Here is an 18841-nt window from a genome sequence, read left to right on the forward strand (position 1 = left end):
GAAGGGATTTGTGCATTCCTCTGTACTGCAGTTCTTTGTGCAATGAAGAAAATGGACTGTGGGTTTGAATTCCGGCTCCAACACTTACTGGCTGTGTAATTTGGGGGTAGTTAATGAACCTCTCTGCACCAGTTGCCTCACATGGAAATGGAGATGACAGTACTTAATTCAGTTTTGTGAGGATGCATGAATTGCATGTATAACAGGCTTAGAATTTACCAGCCTAGAACATCTGAGGCTCAGGAATTTTTAATGTAATACTAGATTTGCTGCCTTAGGCCATTTCTTCTGCCAGTCCCTTTGACTGGAATACTTTGCTCCATGTTCGACAACTTTCTTATTTACGTTTCTGGCCAAACAGCACTTTATAGGAGTCTTCTTTGACAATAAAGTAGCCAAAGTAGCCTATCACTCTTCCTTTCATTACGGTTTCTTCTTCCCATTCCTGTATCAGAGGCTTCCTTGTTTATGGTTAATTTCCAGGGCCCAGCAGGTCAGCTCCATGAGAATAAGGTTTTGTCTGTCCTGCGTGCTCCCATTTTATCCCCAGTGCCTGACACCCACCAGTAAACTGAATCACGCCAGGCTCTCCCTACATGGGAAAATTCACTAATTTGAAAATTTGCCCTGGCTGAGTGTTTCAAATTCTGAGTGGAGCACAAGAGCATAATAAAAAGTTAGTGCTGTTTATTTTACTTATATACATATATCTTAAAACATAGTAATGTTTCACTTTTTAATTATACAAACATTTGCAACATAGGAAAATTGAAAGACAAATAAATAATGGTCTTATTTATATCCTTACAGAGTTTCACCTATAGACACACACAGGTATATTTTGTTACAATAATTCCTGCCCCTGGGAAAAAAACCCTTGAAATATAACAAAAGCCAAACAGAAAAAAATAAAGGTAGCCTGTTCTTAACTACCACAGGCACTAATTGACATTATATACAAATCCATGTGCATTCATTTCAATTTCAACCTTTAAAATCTAAATTGATGCTGTAAAGGATTCTACTTTAAACAGCAGCAGTTTCAGAATAACTAAGAACTTGATTCAGGTGTGTTGCCAATAAAGCGCCAACTATTACTTTTTTCATCAAAATAAGCAGCTTTCTAGTATTACATCCTTTGAGAAAAATGTTTTGCTGGTTCAGCCACAAACTCTTCACATGTATTAGTCACTTTTTAAAATAAATTCTTTATTCTTTCTGGTGCTCTTGAAAATATTCATCAAACATAGAAGACGACTCATCTTCATGTTCCTAACACAAAGGAAACAAAACAGAAAATACATTGATTTCCCCTTAGTTAGACCTAGTACACGTTTATGTGTTTTTCAGGTAATGTTCTGTAAGGAACTAACACCCCAGCACCAGCTCTGGGTGGTGCTCACAGGTTAACAGTTAACAATAACGAAAGGCACAACTGATAGATGATCTCCAGGTATGTGATCAGTGAGAGGGCTTATATCTCATTAGAAGCATTTATTACATGAGCTTACACTCACTCTGATTCTCAACTGATTTGCTGTGCCGGTGCTCCCCCAGACAACTATCATTCGTCTTTTCACTGACATACGTGAGGGCAGCCCGAGTTCAAGTGGATTTCACCTCTTCTTTGCACCTACCCCAAGCTCTGAGTACAAAGAGGCACAATTCAGTAACAGTGCCTCAGTAAAAGGTGGAGTCCAACTGACAGTGCTCTTGGAGCTCAGGTGTCAATCTGAGAGCTCACCCAGGAAAGCCCAGGTTATGGGCAGCACTAGGACAGAACTTAATGTGAGTTCATGGGATTATGCAGGAGACCAAGAAATGCTGGCATACATTTTTACCAAAAGCCAATGAACACCCTAAATCTAATTACCTTTGGTTCTTTAAATTCCAAGTCTTCTCCATACTGAATGGCAAAATCAATATGCTGTAGCACAATGTTCATGCTTTCTTCATCCGACTGATCGTACGGCAGAAACCGAACCATGCTGTAGTCGTCAATCTGTGAATTGGGGATTTCGGAGAGGGTCGTGACGAAATTATGCAAAAACACAATTTTTAACTGAACATTTGAGTTTTATAACCACTTATAATGATTAAACCATTTGTGGTGGGGGGATAGTAATAGACATACACAGAACAGAAAATCAATATTCATTTTTTTCTGATCTGACTTACGAGAACACTCAACTTACTACTTAACTAGATCCTGTTTCATAGGGATTTCTCTGAATTCAACCACCCCTGGAAATTTCAACAGGGCGCGGACAGTTTTGAATTCCCAAGATGGTTTGAAATAATGGACATTTCGGTTACTTTACTGGCGGTTGCCAATGACTGTTCCTAAATTAACCTGCTGACTGGCCAGCCCACAGCCTCTCACCACCATCTCCCCATTGCAAGGGAACAGGGTGGACTGTGTTTTCCATAATGGTGGTCGCTGACTGGACACTGGTGAACACCTGACCAGATCATTAAAAAAAAAATCACAAAACAATAAGCTTACCAGTCCACATATAGCTTTAGTCAATTTTTTGAATTTTTTGCTTCTTAAGTCAGTTGTAGAATCCTCTAATAAAGAATACATGTCTGGATCCAGAAACCTTTAAAAGTGAGAAAGAGACTGATGAATAAAATGAAAAATAAACCAGGAAACTAGATTTACAGGTGCACAGAACCTCACATGTAAATAAGGCTTAGAAGGTACACCTCTGCAATTCAGATCTGATGATAATGGGAGGCGTGAACTTACTTCTCAATTTCCTTCTTAGCTTTCTTACTCAACAGGTCCATTTTCGTCATGATGTTAACTTGTGGAATTTCTAGAGAGATCATAGCACTCAGAGCTGCCAAGATGCCAGAAATAAACTAAAGGAGGAGACAGGAAAGGGAAGATGAAATGGACTAGTGCCAACAAAATCCCCTGGTCTCTGCACGAGAGGGGCTTCTGCTCCTCTCAGAGCACAACTGGCTTAAGTAAAAAATGCTCATCCTAAAGAACAGATAGTCCAACAATCAGCTGGCTGACCCTTGGTTTCCAGACGTGAGGAGAAAAAAAGATGTAAATATAATATCTGGGGATCACAAATCTCAGTTTAGATGGCACTTTTAACCTTCTTTCCCATCAAAAATTCCTTAAGAGTTACTAATGAGAAAAAAGTTTTAGATAGTTCATAGCCCTGCCCGGGTAGCTCGGTTGGTTACAGCATTGTCTCAATGTGTCAAGGTTGCGGGTTTGATCCCTGGGGATCACACCAGAATCAACCAATGAATGCATAAATAAGTGAGACAACAAATTGATGTTTTTTTCCCTCTCTCTCTTCTTTCTAAAAATCAGTAAGTTAAAAAAAGTTAGTTTGTTCATAAACTAGACAAATGATCCCTTAGAAAATTAAAAGCATATATAATGTGCACCCTGGTAAGTAGTTCTCCAAAATCTATGTATCAAAATTTACCATTTCAGTTAAAAATATGTTAGAGTAACTCAATAGTAAGGGTTACTACATAACTCTAGAGTTCAGTTTGTGAAATGTCCAGAACTGCACAATGAGTAAAGGACTGTCATCTGCTTGTACCCACGACTGAAATATCGACAACAGATTAATCCTCAAACCTTGAACGACTCCACCATAAACTGGGAATCAACCAGGAAAACCCCACAGACTCGGAACTCCCACTGTTCCAGTTGCTGGACCAGCTGTTTCATCACAGGCAGGTGCGTATACAACTCAATCTGACCTACGGAAAGATCATCACAAGACTGTTACAATCAGGAAATACACTAAATCATCAAATTACAGGAAAAAATATTTCCCCCCAAAATGGTTTTAAAAATATATATTCTATTTTAAGGAGTCTTACAGCCTCTTGACTCAATCACAAGATCGTGAGGTTCATCACACTTTAGCTTTCGCCCATCAAAGCAAGTGCTTCAAAGGTGTGTATAGTGTGGGAATACTGGTCAAGCTGTACACTCGATATCTGCACTTTTCTGTGGGTGGGTGTGTGTTCAGTTAAAAGAAAAGGGCCCCTGACTGGTGTGGCTCAGTGGGTTGGGTGTGGTCCTGCAAAGCAAAAAGTCATCAGTTGGATTCCCGGTCAGGATACGTGCCTGGGAATACATGGGGCCAGGTCCTAATTTGGGGGCATATGAGAGGTAACCAATGTTTCTCTCACACATCGATGTCCCTCTCTCTTTCCCCATCCTTCCCCCTCTCTCTAAAAATAAATAAATAAAATCTAAATAAAAGTAAAGAGAAAAAGTAAGAGCCACAAATGATCGAAGCTAGGTTAAATTCAAGTCTAAAATTCACGTGATTATCTGTCCCCTACCAGCCTCACTTCCCAAGTTTCCCCTTTGTGCACTGTGTGCTTCAGCCACACTGGCCTTTTTGGTGCCTCAAACCTACGTCTTCCTTCCTGCCCCTGGGCCTGCAACATGCTGTGACTGCTGCCTGGACCACAGTGTCCCTCCCCTTCACCCTATGGCACAGCTTACAGGCCACCAGACCAGAAGCCTCCCTTAACCTCCCCGCTGCATGATGGGCTATCTACTCCTGTGGGGCACTTGTCACCAATGAATATTAAATAATCATTTGGTGACTTTTGTTTATACTGTCCAGCACTGACACTTGACTGTGAGCTCCTTGAGGGCATAGATCCTGGTTGCCTGGCTCTCTATGGCATTCCCAGGGCACAAAGTTAAGTATGCAATAAACTCAATGAATGAGTAAGAGCCAATGCGTAAGAGCTTTGTACCTTACTGCAGGGTATATAGCTTAGAGCTACGAAGGCTCACTCCACTTTCCCTCGCTGGGGACAGAACCAGCATGACATCAAGGCAAATGACACCTTCAAATTTCTGACCTACCTGGACAGTCAAAAAGGATGTAGTCGTCCTCTACATGGCCAAGACAGCTCTCCAGCCAGTCAAAATTATTGGCAAAGTACTCCATGCAAAATACCAGTCCTCCATTGGGACCGAACCGCAGAGAATCATCCTCCATGACGTCATCCACTTCGATCAGTTCCCGGATATCTGAAAAAGAGGCAGGACCCACAACAGAGGAGTGTCCATTTGAAAACTGTTATCCTCACTGGTGATAATGAACAATTATAGAAAAACTCAAACGTATGACGTTATTTCTATACATGGCTATTCACTACAGTAGTGCCCGTGGGAACTGATTAAGTTATCACACAGCCAGACCACAGAATCTCTCGCAGCCACGAAAAGGAAAAGCTCTTAAGCACTTGATTCACGATACAACCTCCCAGGTACACCACCATTCAGTGAAAAGTGTTAAGAACTCTGTAAGAATGTCATCGCTTGTGTTTAAAAACAAGAGAAAGACTCACGATATATACACAGTAATGCACGTTTTGATTTTGTACACAGATTCTTTATGGAAAGGCACCCCGGAGAGAGGCAACTGACTGCCTCCTGGGAGGAGAGCCGACTGCTGGGACACAAGAGCTGCAAAGGAGACTGCCTCTTTTGTACCTTTTGCATTTTGAGCCATGTAAACATGTAATACCTCTTGTATAACAAGTAAAACAAAACCAAACCAAGAGAACCAATTATTACTTCTTAACATGAAGAACCTAGGGAAGCTACTTAACCTTCCTATGCCAACAGCTCCAGGTCCCCAACTTCCCGGCTGCATCTGACATAACCAACCACCAACGCTTTCTTGAAACATTCTCTCCTCCTGGCTTTTGTGATGCAACATTCTCCTGACTTTTAATTATTTTAAAGGTGGTAGTTTATTTTTAGAGAGAGGGGAAGAAAGGGGAGAAACATCAATGTGAGAGAGAAGCATCCATTGGTTGCCTCTCACACGCTCCCAAATGGGGACCTGGGAATTGAACCAGCCACCTTTCAGTGCACATGTCAGTGCTCAATCCACTCGGCCACACCAGCCAGGGCTTTCCTGACTTTTTTTGCTACTTTACTGACTCTACCTCCTTTACCCAACCTTTGAAGATTAGACGACTTCAAGGCTTGGTCTTGGGTTAAGTATACCACGTCCCAACGTGATCTCAACCAGTCCTGCTCCATCTCTATACTGCTGGCCCTCAAATTTGTATCTTCACGTCTGACCTCATCCCTGAATCCCAAACTATCACATCTAATTAGCTCCCTGATATTGCCTCTTGATATCAGACACCTGAAACTTAGTAAGTGCAAAGAAAACTGCCCCAAACCTAAACCACCAGCTCCTACTCATTTCTTTCTTTCACTCAATATGCTTTTTTTTTAAAGATTTTATTTATCTTTAGAGGGGGACGAGCGAGGGGGAGAAACATCAATGTATGGTTGCCTCTAGTGCATCCGCTGCTGGGAACGGGCCTGCAGAGAACCAGCTTGCAACCCAGGCACGTGCCCTGACTGGAAATGGAACCGCGATCCTCTGGTTCGCAGACTTGCGCTCAATTCACTGAGCTAGACCAGCCAGGGCTTCAACATGCTTTTTCTGGAATACCCTTTCCCATCTCTAGGCTACTTAGTGACCTTCATGTCCCCTCATCTCGGAAGGCCTTCCCCCAGCCTGGTGAGCACATTACCACCTTCAGGTCTGGGCCCAACGCCATCCCTGCCTACACCGCCGTAAGAGATCTCCCCCAGTTACTCCCTCTCCTCAGCCGACAGGCAGTCCTTATCACAATCTGTAAATGGTTGACGGTTGCTTATCTCCCCCTAAAATGTACTAAAAGGCACATGAAGACAGGTATAGTTATGCCTTGTTTCACAGACATCTGAATGAATATATTAAAAGAATTTTAAAAAATCATTTAGGTGGCCAACTTGGAGTATGAGCAGCAGTAAACCAGACTCACAGGCACGGCACCAAGCATGAAAGGGGCAGAAGGGAAGGGAGAGGAAGGCATCTACTTACTTTTGCTTTATACATAAGAGAACGAGAAAGGATACTGTCACACACATCAACAAAAACTGATGTCATTAAATGACATGTGAACTCATGCTGTTCACCGTGAAACCAGGGGACCAGATGTAATAATTCCTTAGCTTCTGCGCTGAGCGGCCAGCACCCTGTGCCTCCTCACCCCCTTATTTTCCCTGCGGGAGCGGGAAGGCTCTGCCTAGGACTCACCAGCCATTACGGAGTAGTTGAAGTGTTCTGCTGCAGGATCAAGGTTCACGACTTGAACCGACCGGTTGAGGGCTTCACAGTGCTGGACCATGGTGGCACAGTAGGTGCTCTGCAATGTCACAAGGCACAAGGGGTCAGGGCAACAGCACTGTTTGTTACCTCTTGCAACCCCAGAATGACTCTCTGTACCCCTCAGGCAGTGTCCAGTAAGGACAAAACTAGGCCCTCCTCAGCCAAGAGAATGAATGAAAACAGAAAAGGCACTGATTTGGGAGTCAAGACGCCTGACTGGCTATGGATCCAGACTAGCTCGGACTCAGGGGTAACTTTGGGACACGGGTTCTTCACTCTGCCCCTCAATTTCCTTATCTCTATCTGCGTTGACCTCCATGACCAATGAGGCTCCTTACCGCCCTCCCATGCAACAAGCAAAATTAAAGAGAATATTTCCAGTTACATACTGCAGCACCTAACACATGGAGTCTCCACTAGGACTTGCACTGCCCAAACAAAGCTATAGGCAGGGTGATCAGAGATGGTGTCTCTGAGGAGGGGATGCTGGAGCAGAGGAATGGGAATGTGCTTGCCAAGCCAGAGAAAGAACATTCCAAGGTGAGAGAACACTGAGATCGATAAACAGCACAGAGGTGGCTGTGGATTCGCAACTTTTGGTTGAGAGAATCCTTTATCACTGGTGATCACACTGTGTTAAAACCTCTAGGCTACTTGTCTTCTCTCCCCCTTCTATGTAAAGATAGGGACGTGTTGTATTCAGTTTTGTAGATCTAGGGACTAGCATAGTACCTGGTACAAAATAAATGCTTGGTAATTATTTCTCACTGACTGACTCAATGTTTGATTCCAAACTCCACACAAGAGTACAGATGTTTGTGTGCTCTGTTTAACAACATAGTCCTCAGGGCCCAGAACAGTGCTTGGCACAAGGATCAGGCTCAGTGAGATTTTCTGACAGCTCAGCATCAAAAATTTATAGAAAGATACTTTCTAACATGATCAGTCTAAAAAAGCAATCTAGAATACAAAAATAACCTCTATCTTGCTTTCTCATCAGTGCTTTACACATACATGTTGGGTAGGCAAGTGCCTTATCACAGCTACACGTATGTATAGCTCCTGCACCCAGTTTAGGGCAAACCTCAGAACAATGTGTTAATTTAAAGACTGAAGCCACACAGCACTCCCACAGACTTGAGTGTTTTCCACACTCCAGTTATTTGACCATATCTTCACCATTTCTGCCACATTTGAACACCTCTTATATTATTCCCTTAATATTTGTTTACAAGCAAAAATTGTGTCCCTCTTGTAAACACAAAACCAGTTGTTCGGACTTCGTGTCCGAACACGAAGGTAACCATGAAATTGAATGCAACTTCACAACTCTTTTTGTTCTAGGTAAGTATACTGTAAATGCTTGTCAAAAGCTCTGAGGCTAAGATCTGAAAAGAACTGGAGATTTAAATAAGTGTCGAAGAAACACAAGCATCAAGCCAACAATTTCACCTCATTGTAAACTGAAAGACAATCGAGAAGGGAGTAACTTTTCCAATAAGTGGTTCAACGTACATTAATGTCAGGCCCATGCACCTCGCTTCAAATACCAGAAGTCTATGTTTCAAAGTCTGAGAAACAGTGATTAACGAGACCCCTGGCAGCTAGACAGGGCCGGATTCGGTAATTAAACAAAACTGGATTCCAGACGCCATTTAACTAGCTGTGATCCTGGGCAAAGAACCCACGTCTCCTTTATCTGTAAAATGGAAATAACAGGGCTTATTTTCAGACGGTTGTTGTGAAAATAAATGAGGCGTTCAGTGCGGTATGTAGGGGATGTATACAACGGACATTATCAACTATCATTACTCCCTTTCAAAACAACAGGAGCTTGAAGCTCAGGCTTCTGCAGCTCAGGCTGCAGAAACGAGCTGCCCAGCGTCTCGAGGTTCCGAGCCTCAGCAGCTCCGTAGGATCCGAGCCCCCGGCTTCCCATGAACTCCGATGTTTCCCTCCTTTTTCTGCCAAATCCTCACCTTCCCGCTGCCTGCCGGGCCCATGACCAGCTGGGCATACCGAGGCATGTCCGCGTTCCCAGGGCCGCACGCAGCACATTCACTACCGCGAGACAGACGGCCAAGCTCCCTCCAGCCTTCGCGGGACGACTCGAGTTCCGGAAACACGAAGTACGGACCAATCACAATCCAAACTCCGTCTTGGTATTCTGTTCAACCCACCCCTCCGACTACGGAGCATCCCGCAGGTCAAATCGTGTGTAAACGCGTTCTGAAAAAAAAGCCCGGAAGAGAAGGGAAGTTGAACGCGTACACGGAAATATTAACAGCTGGCGGAAGCCGGCCGTTAAGAGACCCGCGAAGCCTCCTTATTTTGGTGATAACTGTTAACAGATAATACCCAGCATTCCTGCGCCGGGTGCTTTGGTCTTTGGTTTGCGCACTGATGTTTGACCCACATAGTGACACTCAAGATTTGCAGTCTGGAATACTGTGGAAGGCACTTCCTGTTTAAGGGAGCATGTATATTTTCTTTCCTTGACGCATCTGTTCCACAAAAACAGTCAACAGTTTAGTAGTTGACTGTTCCGCGAACGCGCAGTCAATTAAACAACCTCCTCCCCTCTCCCAATTTAATTCCGGGATCGTGAATCTGCCCTCCCAGCTCTCTCGAACCTATTCCGGCGGTGTCCGGTGCGCACCGGAGGGGGCTAGAATCTGGCGCCCGCCTCTTCACCCCCTAGATCACCCGATCTGACGCACACGTGCTAATCCTGGCGGGAAAGAAGGGAAAGATTTACTCGCACACAGCTCGCAATCGCTGCACCCAGGACGAGATGCCCGGCCAGGGTCCGGAGTCCGCCGGGTCGGACTGCTGCTCTCCCGCAGAGCCACCTGCAGTGGCTGGGAGGGAGAGCTGTGACAGCGGGTGAGGCTGTGGGGCCCTAACGGTAGGGGGGACGACTACCTGCCCCGGGGGTGCCTTGCACCTGGTAGGGGAGTGGTCGGGAGGTGGCTGCTTAAAGCGACAGGTTCCCTCTGCACTGAAGCGAGAGGCGGGGGAGAACCTCTGTTGTGGTTAATACGGAAGCCAACTCATTGTTTAAGGGAAGAGCTTCAGAGGAGGAGCGTTTGTGGCAGTGAGTAGGCGGTGACGGCGACAGTCACCCGAATACATCTTTCTGCCCCGAGGGGGCGCTGCGAAACCTGCTGGAAAAATTGCGGTCTGGCCACCAGACCTCTACATAAACCCTGGTTAGGGAGACCGGGAGACTGCCATAGAGTCCCCTGCTCAGCCGAGGGCTAACAAGTGGATAAATCAGTTCCCTGAGTGTGACATTACCCACCTTTATGTCAAGTGAGGATTCATAACCGTCAATGAAACATGACTATGGAGATTAGAGACACTTGATCTTGACATTTTCTTCATACAGAAGTTTCTTTCTTCATAAGCCTACTTTATTTTGAGCAGGTTTTTACTATTATTTCCCGGATGCGGAAGACAATTAGTTGCTGAAGTCACTGCAGAAGGCAGTGCCTCCTCTTCCCTCTCATCAGTTGTTCCCGAGCTGTTCCTCTCCGGTTCACCTCATAGCCATGGCTCCGGCTGCGCTCATGGCCTTTTTTTTTTTTTTTTTTTTTTTTAGATATATGGTCTTGTGTTTCTTTTCTGTTCATCACAGTGCTTAGTGAAGTGCAGGATCCTAGTATATTAGGAGATAAATGAACTCTTGCTCATTGGATAGATTGAAGGAGGCAGGAAGGAAGGATGTGTTAATTTGAGTAAGGAAAAAGAAACTGTACAAAATTAGAAATATGCTAAACTAAGTTAGTTCTAGTACACCTTAATTACATATAATAAATTACAAGATAGTCTTTTCCATAGCCAAATTACTTCTTTAAAAGCAAAGACAGCAAGAACATATTCTGGATAGCACAGAAGCCCAAACTACTTTATTGAAATCAGTGTAGGAACTACAGTAGGTTAGGAGGATATAAAAGTAAGACCAAACCTGTTCAATATGTTTAATATGGTAAAAAACCTCAGATAACTCACTTTGAATAAGTCTGGAGCCATTAGGACATAACCAGAATTATAGGAGAAAATTTGCCAAACATTCTTTCTGATGAAAAATATAAAGCATATGCAATGCTGTTCTTTTTTCATTTAAAATAATTTTTAATGCTTATAAAGCTGTCAGTTATTACCTATTATTTACATTCTTCTTTCTTTCTTTCTTTTTCTTTCTTTCTTCTTCCTTCCTTCCTCCTTCCTCCCTTCCTTCCTTCCTTCCTTCCTTCCTTCCTTCCTTCCTTCTTTCTTTCTTTCTTTCTTTCTTTCCTTCTTTCTTTCTTTCTTTCTTTCTTTCTTTCTTTCTTTCTTTCTTTCTTTCTTTCTTTCTTTCTTTCTTTCTTTCTTTCTTTCTCTCTCTCTTTCTTTTTTAACAGATCAGCTGGGCATTCTTATTACCAGAATTCCAAAGGTACTGGTGAGTAGAGCATCATAAAGCAGATAATATTTATAAATAACATGGTTCAGAGAAGCCAATTTTGCTGTAACTACTCACACAATGGAGTTTTAAAAATAGGTGTTATTAGTATCCCTTGGTGAACTTAGTCTTCAAGATTGTTCAGAGAACAATCAGCAGATTCTTTGTCTCTCTTTAAGATATCTTACATCAAGCAATTTAAAAACAATATTTCAAAATACCAATGAATCTGAGAACTGTTTATAACTGATTTTGGTTGAGAAGCACAGAGGACAACCTGGGGTTTATATACAAACTGACAGAAAAACTTTTAATTGAACAACTTCAGAGAATGTAAAATATTTCTCAGTGCTGCTGTTTCCCTCTCTCTTGGAGTGAAGGATAGAGCTGCTGAAGTTAAGGGGGTTAGACCAGGCTATGATATGCATCTCAGAAATATTTATTATCAAGGGCATCAAAGATGTATTTCTAGATAATTAGCCCACATTTATGACTTGAAAAAGAATTTTAAAAAGTAAACTTTTGAAATCTTCAGTTGATATTCACTTTATTGTAGTTTCTGAATTATGATTTAAGAGCCATAATACCAATTTCCACCTGATTTTCTATTTGTTGGCAAACTAGTTAGCAATATCTGATTTGCCCAAATCTTAAAGAAATAACTAAATTTTAAGTTTAATATGTAAAATCATAGTGGCCTTTGTTGTCAATAATATTGAAACAAAACTGTGCTTAATTAATTTACTTTACTAAGTAAAAGCTTTTCATTTAAAGTCTGTTTTGCCAGCTTTATCTGTAGTGGCCCGAAACTGGAAACAGCCCTGTAGAAACATCTACGGGTAGAAGTAGAATCAAATTGTGGTTTATACGTACGTGCAATGGAATATAACCCAACAATAAACATGAACTATCATTATACTCCCATGGATGGATTTCAAACTAATTTTGTTGAGCTAAAAAGCCAAACCAGATAAAACACCAACATATACTGTACATTTCCATTTGTGTCAAACTCAAGAAAATGCGAACTAATTTATAGTGATGGCACATCAATTGTGGGAGGGGTGGGGAGAAGGGAAGTGTTACAAAGAGTTATTTCCTGATTAAATTTTGCCAGATATGGCCTTCCCCCTAATTGCTACTGAAGTTTAGACCCTCAATTAAGTTACTGGTCTCAGTGTGTCTGAAACGGAAAACTAGTTCCCATTCTTCTGGGAAGATGTCTCAACTTTCATTTTTATTGAAAGATTATCCTTTCAATCAGCCCACATCAGCATTTAAAACAATGTGATAACTGAAATTATGTAAAAATAGTTTTGATAAATTTCTGCAGAGCTCTTTATTTTAACACTGTATGTCATTAAAGGGATTAAATTGGTATAATTCTATCTTGATATAATACAGAGTAGAATTTTTTTTATAACTCTTTTTTTAAGATTTTATTTATTTATCTTTAGAGGGGAAGGGAAGGAGAGAGAGAGAGAAACATCAATGTATGGTTGCCTTTCATGCATCCCCTGCTGGGAACTGGCCTGCAGGGAACCGGCCTGCAACCCCTATATGTGCCCTGACTGGGAATCGAACCACGATTGTCTGGTTCGCAGGCCCGTGCTCAATCCACTGAGCTACACCAGCCAGGGCAGAGTAGAATTTTTAAACTAAATACTAAAGTTAAGTGAATGATAAAATTTTGTTATAACTCTTTAAAGTGCAAATCCTGCATGTATATTCCTGTTTAGTATGATCTGACAGACAATAAACTAAAAAAAAAAAACACATGAGTTTGCATCTCAGCTGAATTCAAAGTAAATGTAGTCCATATATAATGATAAATATACAGTAAGTATATTTATACATATCTTAGAGTTTTGAGCTTTACAACCAAATGGCATAGCATATAGTCTCTTCATATTTAACAGTGATTCATGCCACTGCCCCAGAATAATTGACACATGTAAATACACAGAACTTAATTATTTGTTGAACGGATCTTTCTCATGAAAGTCACACAATAATGTCCTTACCTACAGATGGAATCAAAGATGGACACAAAATGAACTCTCACATAGTCAAGCTACAAGAGTTATGGAAAACTCCTCAAACTCAGACAATTCACATTCCTAAGTCAACTACAGATGTGTCCTTTCTAAAGGTATGCTAACTACCCACCAGTACTTCATTTAAATACCAATTGTGTTTGTATTGAGAGCTGAACTTTCTTTTTAAAAAGATTATATTTATTTTTAGAGTGAGAGGAAGGGAGGGAGAAAGAAAGGGAGAGAAACATCAATCATGTGTGTCCCCAGGGACTGAACCGGGCAACCCAGGCATGTGCCCTGACCCATAATCCAACTGCCAGTCTTGCGTTTTGCCCCAATGCCCAACCCACTGAGCCACACCTGTCAGGGCAGGGCTGAACTTTTTGTTGAATATAAGCTATGTAGAGCAGTGATTTTGAACCTTTTTCATCTCATGGCACACACAAACTAATTACTAAAATTCTGCAGCACATCAAAAAATATACTTTTCGCCAATCTAACAAAAAAATAAGTATAATTTTGATTCATTCCCACCAGATGGCTATTGCTTTTCTGGCTGTGGTCAGTTTTTTATTTGGCAATCTAAGGGAAAAGAGGCCAGTGCCCCTGACTACGTCGTTGGGTATTGCATGTTTTAAATACTCTAGTGGCACACTGAAAATTGCTGACTTAGAGGGTAAGGCACTGCAGAAGACTAGGTGCACCCAGCATACTGTATAGGAATCCATATGTAACTGTTGGGTAAACCCATGAATGAATGAATCATTATAGATTCCTTATCATAACAATAAGGGATTTATGATACTTCAGATCTGATGTATCCATACCCCAAGCATAAAGATGCTTGAGGAAAGTTCCACTCTAGAGATGGAAACCAGACCTCATAAAGATTTTGTTCGAGGACTACAAAATTAGAAGCAAGCAAGTAAATGGCAGTAAGCCTTTAACACAACTGTTGTCCTCTGTTACCCATTAAAAACCGTACGTAGCTGCCAGAGTGTCCTCTTCAGAGCCACACAAAATGAAGGGGGCTTACTAAAGATTTGTACCAACTGGTAAAGATTTTTCTGGCCAACAGTTTGAATTTTCCCTGGATTATTACCCATCCTGTGTGTCCTGTAAGTCCTGTTTGTGTATATATATATATTGTTTGCATATATGCATATGGAGTGGAATCTCGCATTTTAGGCAAGTGTTAACCTCTAAAATCAGCAAGTACAGTGACGATCTTAGTGGAAATTACTTATATCAGAGACCGTCAGACTATCCTGCAGTCTGTCCAATACAGTTTTCCTTCTGGTGCTAGAAGAGACTGTTCCTTCAGAAAAACCAAGAGTAACTGGGTTGCTTTTATATTCTACATTACATGGAAGGTGAGATGCCCACACTCACAGAGAGCCACACGGAATCAAGACTCACTGACTTGGAGTGGTGAGCTCACAGTACACTATACAGATGATGTATGATAGAATTGTACACCTGAAACCTATATAATTTTACTAACCAATGTCATCACCATAAATTCAGTTTTTAAAAAAGATGCATCACGCACACGAAAGGCTCACTGACAAAATAGCAGATTCACATTTTCCTTATTCTTCTAGGGCAGTAGTTCTCAAACCTTGCAGGGCATGTGAATCCCTTAAATGGAAATGGCAAGCAGAGTTACTTGTACTGTTTAAATGGCCATTTCTTTCTTTCTCTTTTTGGCCAAATTAACATAATTGAATTTGCTTAATGTACAACAAAAATGTACAGATGTACAACTCTGTTGGACATTCGTCCTTTCAGATGAAAACCTTCATAAGTCTTGCTCTTCTTTCAGCATCCAGACCTTGCCAAATGCCAGAAGCATTACCTGCGCAGCATCACTAAGATCTGTAACGTGAACAACCTGAGGGTGTTGATGAAGAGGCAGTACGTGCATATGGTCCAACACAACTCTCAAAAGCCAGGCAGGTGCACCTGCCGTTAGTTTCTGACTAGTTGTCACAAGAGATGAGAGGGTCTTCTAACGGAGGTCATTTGTATGACAGGTGTCCTCACTCATCACGGGAGCCGCCTCAGTTCCCATCACTCACAGAGGCAGCATTACCTCTGTACCACATGGCGACACCAGCTGGACAGAGAGGACTCAGGGCCTTCCAACACTGCAGCTGCCCCTGCACCTGCAAAACAGCATTCCCTGTGGCGACCAGTGAGAAACAAAGGAGGGTCTGTTTCCTGTTGTTTAAAAGGAGGAAAATACCTAATTTTATTTGGAGGGTAGCTCAATGGTATCAAAGCTTGTGATCCCTATTATGTTCACTTGCTGAGTTCAGAATAGGTTGGACAAAAAGCCCAAAGGGTATCTTATAGTCACTTGACTGAGCTGACTGGGGTATGCCGCATCTTTTAGAACTTATTTTGTGGAATTATCAACATTTCTTGACCAGCTGGAGATATGGAAGACTGCCCTTTGCAGTGATTCCCACTGAAATTCAAATACAAACACTTCCAAAAGCAGAAGCATATGGTTGCTTCCACACAGGGGAATTCTGTAAACAAAAAAGAGAGGAAAAAGAAGTCTAATTATTCAACCTGCACAATAGTTAGCCTTGCATTTCAGGAGAATCTGGGGGCTGAACAGGTCTCTGGTGATGCTGGCAGCCTAATAAAGAGAATTGGTGTGGTCTTCCACATGTATTAGGCAGCTGTTCACTTTGCAGGTTCCAATTAAGATGCTTCTCTTTCTTATAGACTAAAAACTGGACATATGTCTAAAACACGATATAAGTCACTGAAGATTTTTAGAAAAACAGGAAGACTGTTCATGCAATCAGGTAAATGTGTAATTAAAAAGTGCATTTTTAAACATCTTATGCTTAAAAATACTAACCCAATTTAGATTCATTTTTATTACAGAAGACGTTGAAAATTTAGAATGCGATTTGCCTTTATTGCTCCAAACAAAATTAAACATGAAATATATTTCTTCTCTCATTTAAAAGAACACATTGCTCAGAGGAGTAAGATTCAAGGTATTTATAATTTCTAAATAAAGATATAATAGCAAGGTCAGAGACTTAACAGAACATTTCTTGAAACCCAGATTCACAAAAACATGACTTTTTCAAGCCATAGCACTTCTTTTATGAAGTAGTGTCATTTTTGGATGGACAACATATTTTATGTAGCATCAACTAAGGTACGAAGGGCTGATACCACTGATACCATTGTAATATTCAACAAACCAGCGGAGGTGCAAGCCAAGCAGGTGCCAGAGCAACTCAGACCAACCCAGGGTCAGGAAGGATCCACATAAAGGACCTGCCTGCCGCCATCACAGAATACCACAAAATGGAAAAGAAAGGAGGAAGGACCAAATGCTCAGAAGATTTCCTCAGAATTGATAAAGTGGAAAGAACAAAGTGGAAGTAACATTCTAGTTACCACTGCAGTGAGTAGGGAAGGGGATAGGAAATGGGGAGGTCAGGCCTTCTGAACTGGTACCTGGTTGCTACGAGACAGCACCACTCAGCTCTGCTCCGAATGCCATCATGGGCCTATCAAAGAAGTGAGGGAAATGGCAGGGCTGAAGGTGAGTCTGGTTCCAAAAAGAATAAAGGAAGCCCCAGGTAGGGGAAAGGTCCCTGTGGTCCCCAAGAGAGGTGAGAAGGAAATGAAAAAACATGGAGAATGCTGAAACTAACTTCCCTCTAACCAGGATTGCAAAAAGCAAAGGGAAAATAGGACTTAGAGAACTTGCTGTATAATAACTTGGCTGGAATACAATACTGAGTATCTTATTTTAAAAAGTAAGATTTGGGGGAAGGGGGTGTTACTAAGTTTTGAAAATTATAGGCAATCTGTTTTTGCTAAATGTTTATCAAGGTAGGTCATTTTGAAGGTTGCTCTTATATACAAATTTCAATGTTCAGGATAAAATAATTTTGTTTCCAACTCTTTTTTGTTGTCTTCAGTTTCTGCAAATGATTTTGAATCATACATGAATGAAGAAAAAAAGGAAGATTTACTAAGTAAGTGTATGCAGTCAATGTCAATTGAAGAACGGGGAGAAAATCTGATGCTAACTTGACCTTGTCTTGTGTATTGAAATGCCAAAGGTAGGGGTGGGGATTGGAATTGCATCCTCCCTCTACATTTAGGATATTGTTGTTATACACCATTAAGTCATTAAATAATTTTAGTTTGTTCAGAAACTTTTATAGCAATGTAATTGGTTTGATATAGTTCTGTGTTCCAATGATATTTGTGTAATAGAGTCTATGTGTAATAATGCTTTTATTTCTAGCTTGATACAATTAAAAATTTTGACACATAAACGGAATTATTTTTTCTTTAAATCTGACAAATACGTCAAATAATTCTTTTTCTGTTTACAATACGTCCTAAAACATCAACACTGGAATATCTGACAAGTATTTTCTTGAATGGGTTGAGGAAAACTCTTGAAATATTCTAATACAGCATAGCATTTAATAGAGGTAACAGCCTGGCTTGCAAAGAAGATGCTTAATAAACATTTGCTGCTTGAATACAACTTAAAAATGGAAATTTTAATTTGCCCTTTGCCCTATTTTATGAAAATTGCCACCGAAACACCTGGCCTCTCACACTAGAGAACAGATGTAATAATGAGAGGATTCTTTGCATTATTCTTCCCTCCTAAACATTAGTGTTCAAAAGAGTTTTTTTGTTCAAACTTGAAAAGTAGGAATAGGGAAGTTTTTAAAATGTTATTTACTTATTTTTAGAGAGAGGGGAAGGGAAGGACAAAGTGAGGAAGAGAAACAATGTAGAGAGATGCCTCTTGCACACCCCCAACTGGGGACCCGGCCGGACACCCTGGCACGGGCCCTGACTGGGAATCAAACCAGCAACCTTTTGGTTTACAGGCTGGCCCTCAACCCACTGAGCCACACCAGCCAGGGCAGGACGAGGGCAATTTAAAGCAGCCGTCTGAAGAATCTCTGCTGATTTACTCTGTCCCTATGGTACCTTATTTGGAAAGTGAACTCCGAGTTCAGCGTTATGATTCAGGATGTTGTAAGAAACAAGAACGCTCTGAAAGGGCATCTCGTCCATCCCATCACTTCAATCCTTGTCCACAGTTGCATCTGATCTCTCATTTTCATGGTTTTTAAAATGCAAAACAAGAAAGTGTG

At 41.4% G+C, this 18841-nt stretch overlaps 2 protein-coding genes across 4 annotated transcripts; one reads left to right on the forward strand and one right to left on the reverse strand.

The window, feature by feature from the left end:
* Positions 1 to 667: 667 nt before the first annotated feature.
* GPN3 (GPN-loop GTPase 3) lies at positions 668 to 9416 on the reverse strand. Of its 2 annotated transcripts, XM_037144709.2 has the most exons (8): positions 9167 to 9415; positions 7116 to 7224; positions 4871 to 5038; positions 3614 to 3738; positions 2753 to 2868; positions 2507 to 2603; positions 1874 to 2002; positions 668 to 1272 (listed from the first exon to the last, which is right to left on the reverse strand). In XM_037144709.2, the coding sequence occupies exons 1-8, from the start codon at positions 9212 to 9214 to the stop codon at positions 1210 to 1212; spliced, it is 855 nt and encodes a 284-aa protein (XP_037000604.1). In that variant the 5' UTR covers positions 9215 to 9415; the 3' UTR covers positions 668 to 1209. The 2 variants fall into 2 exon arrangements, with proteins under 2 accessions (XP_037000604.1, XP_053525748.1); XM_053669773.1 differs by lacking the exon at positions 7116 to 7224 and having other exon boundaries at positions 9167 to 9416.
* A 20-nt stretch (positions 9417 to 9436) lies between these two features.
* On the forward strand, positions 9437 to 17985 carry FAM216A (family with sequence similarity 216 member A). 2 transcript variants are annotated; one of them, XM_037144718.2, is made up of 7 exons: positions 9437 to 10073; positions 11594 to 11634; positions 13665 to 13786; positions 15499 to 15628; positions 15710 to 15887; positions 16413 to 16495; positions 17636 to 17985. In XM_037144718.2, exons 1-7 carry the CDS (start codon positions 9982 to 9984, stop codon positions 17749 to 17751), a joined length of 762 nt encoding a protein of 253 aa, XP_037000613.2. In that variant the 5' UTR covers positions 9437 to 9981; the 3' UTR covers positions 17752 to 17985. The 2 variants fall into 2 exon arrangements, with proteins under 2 accessions (XP_037000613.2, XP_037000619.2); XM_037144724.2 differs by having other exon boundaries at positions 11594 to 11628.
* Positions 17986 to 18841: the final 856 nt, after the last annotated feature.

The sequence above is a fragment of the Artibeus jamaicensis genome, unplaced genomic scaffold, assembly GCF_021234435.1.
Source record: "Artibeus jamaicensis isolate MK-2021 breed Jamaican fruit bat unplaced genomic scaffold, CSHL_Jam_final contig_525, whole genome shotgun sequence".
Classification (NCBI taxonomy): Eukaryota; Metazoa; Chordata; class Mammalia; order Chiroptera; family Phyllostomidae; genus Artibeus; species Artibeus jamaicensis.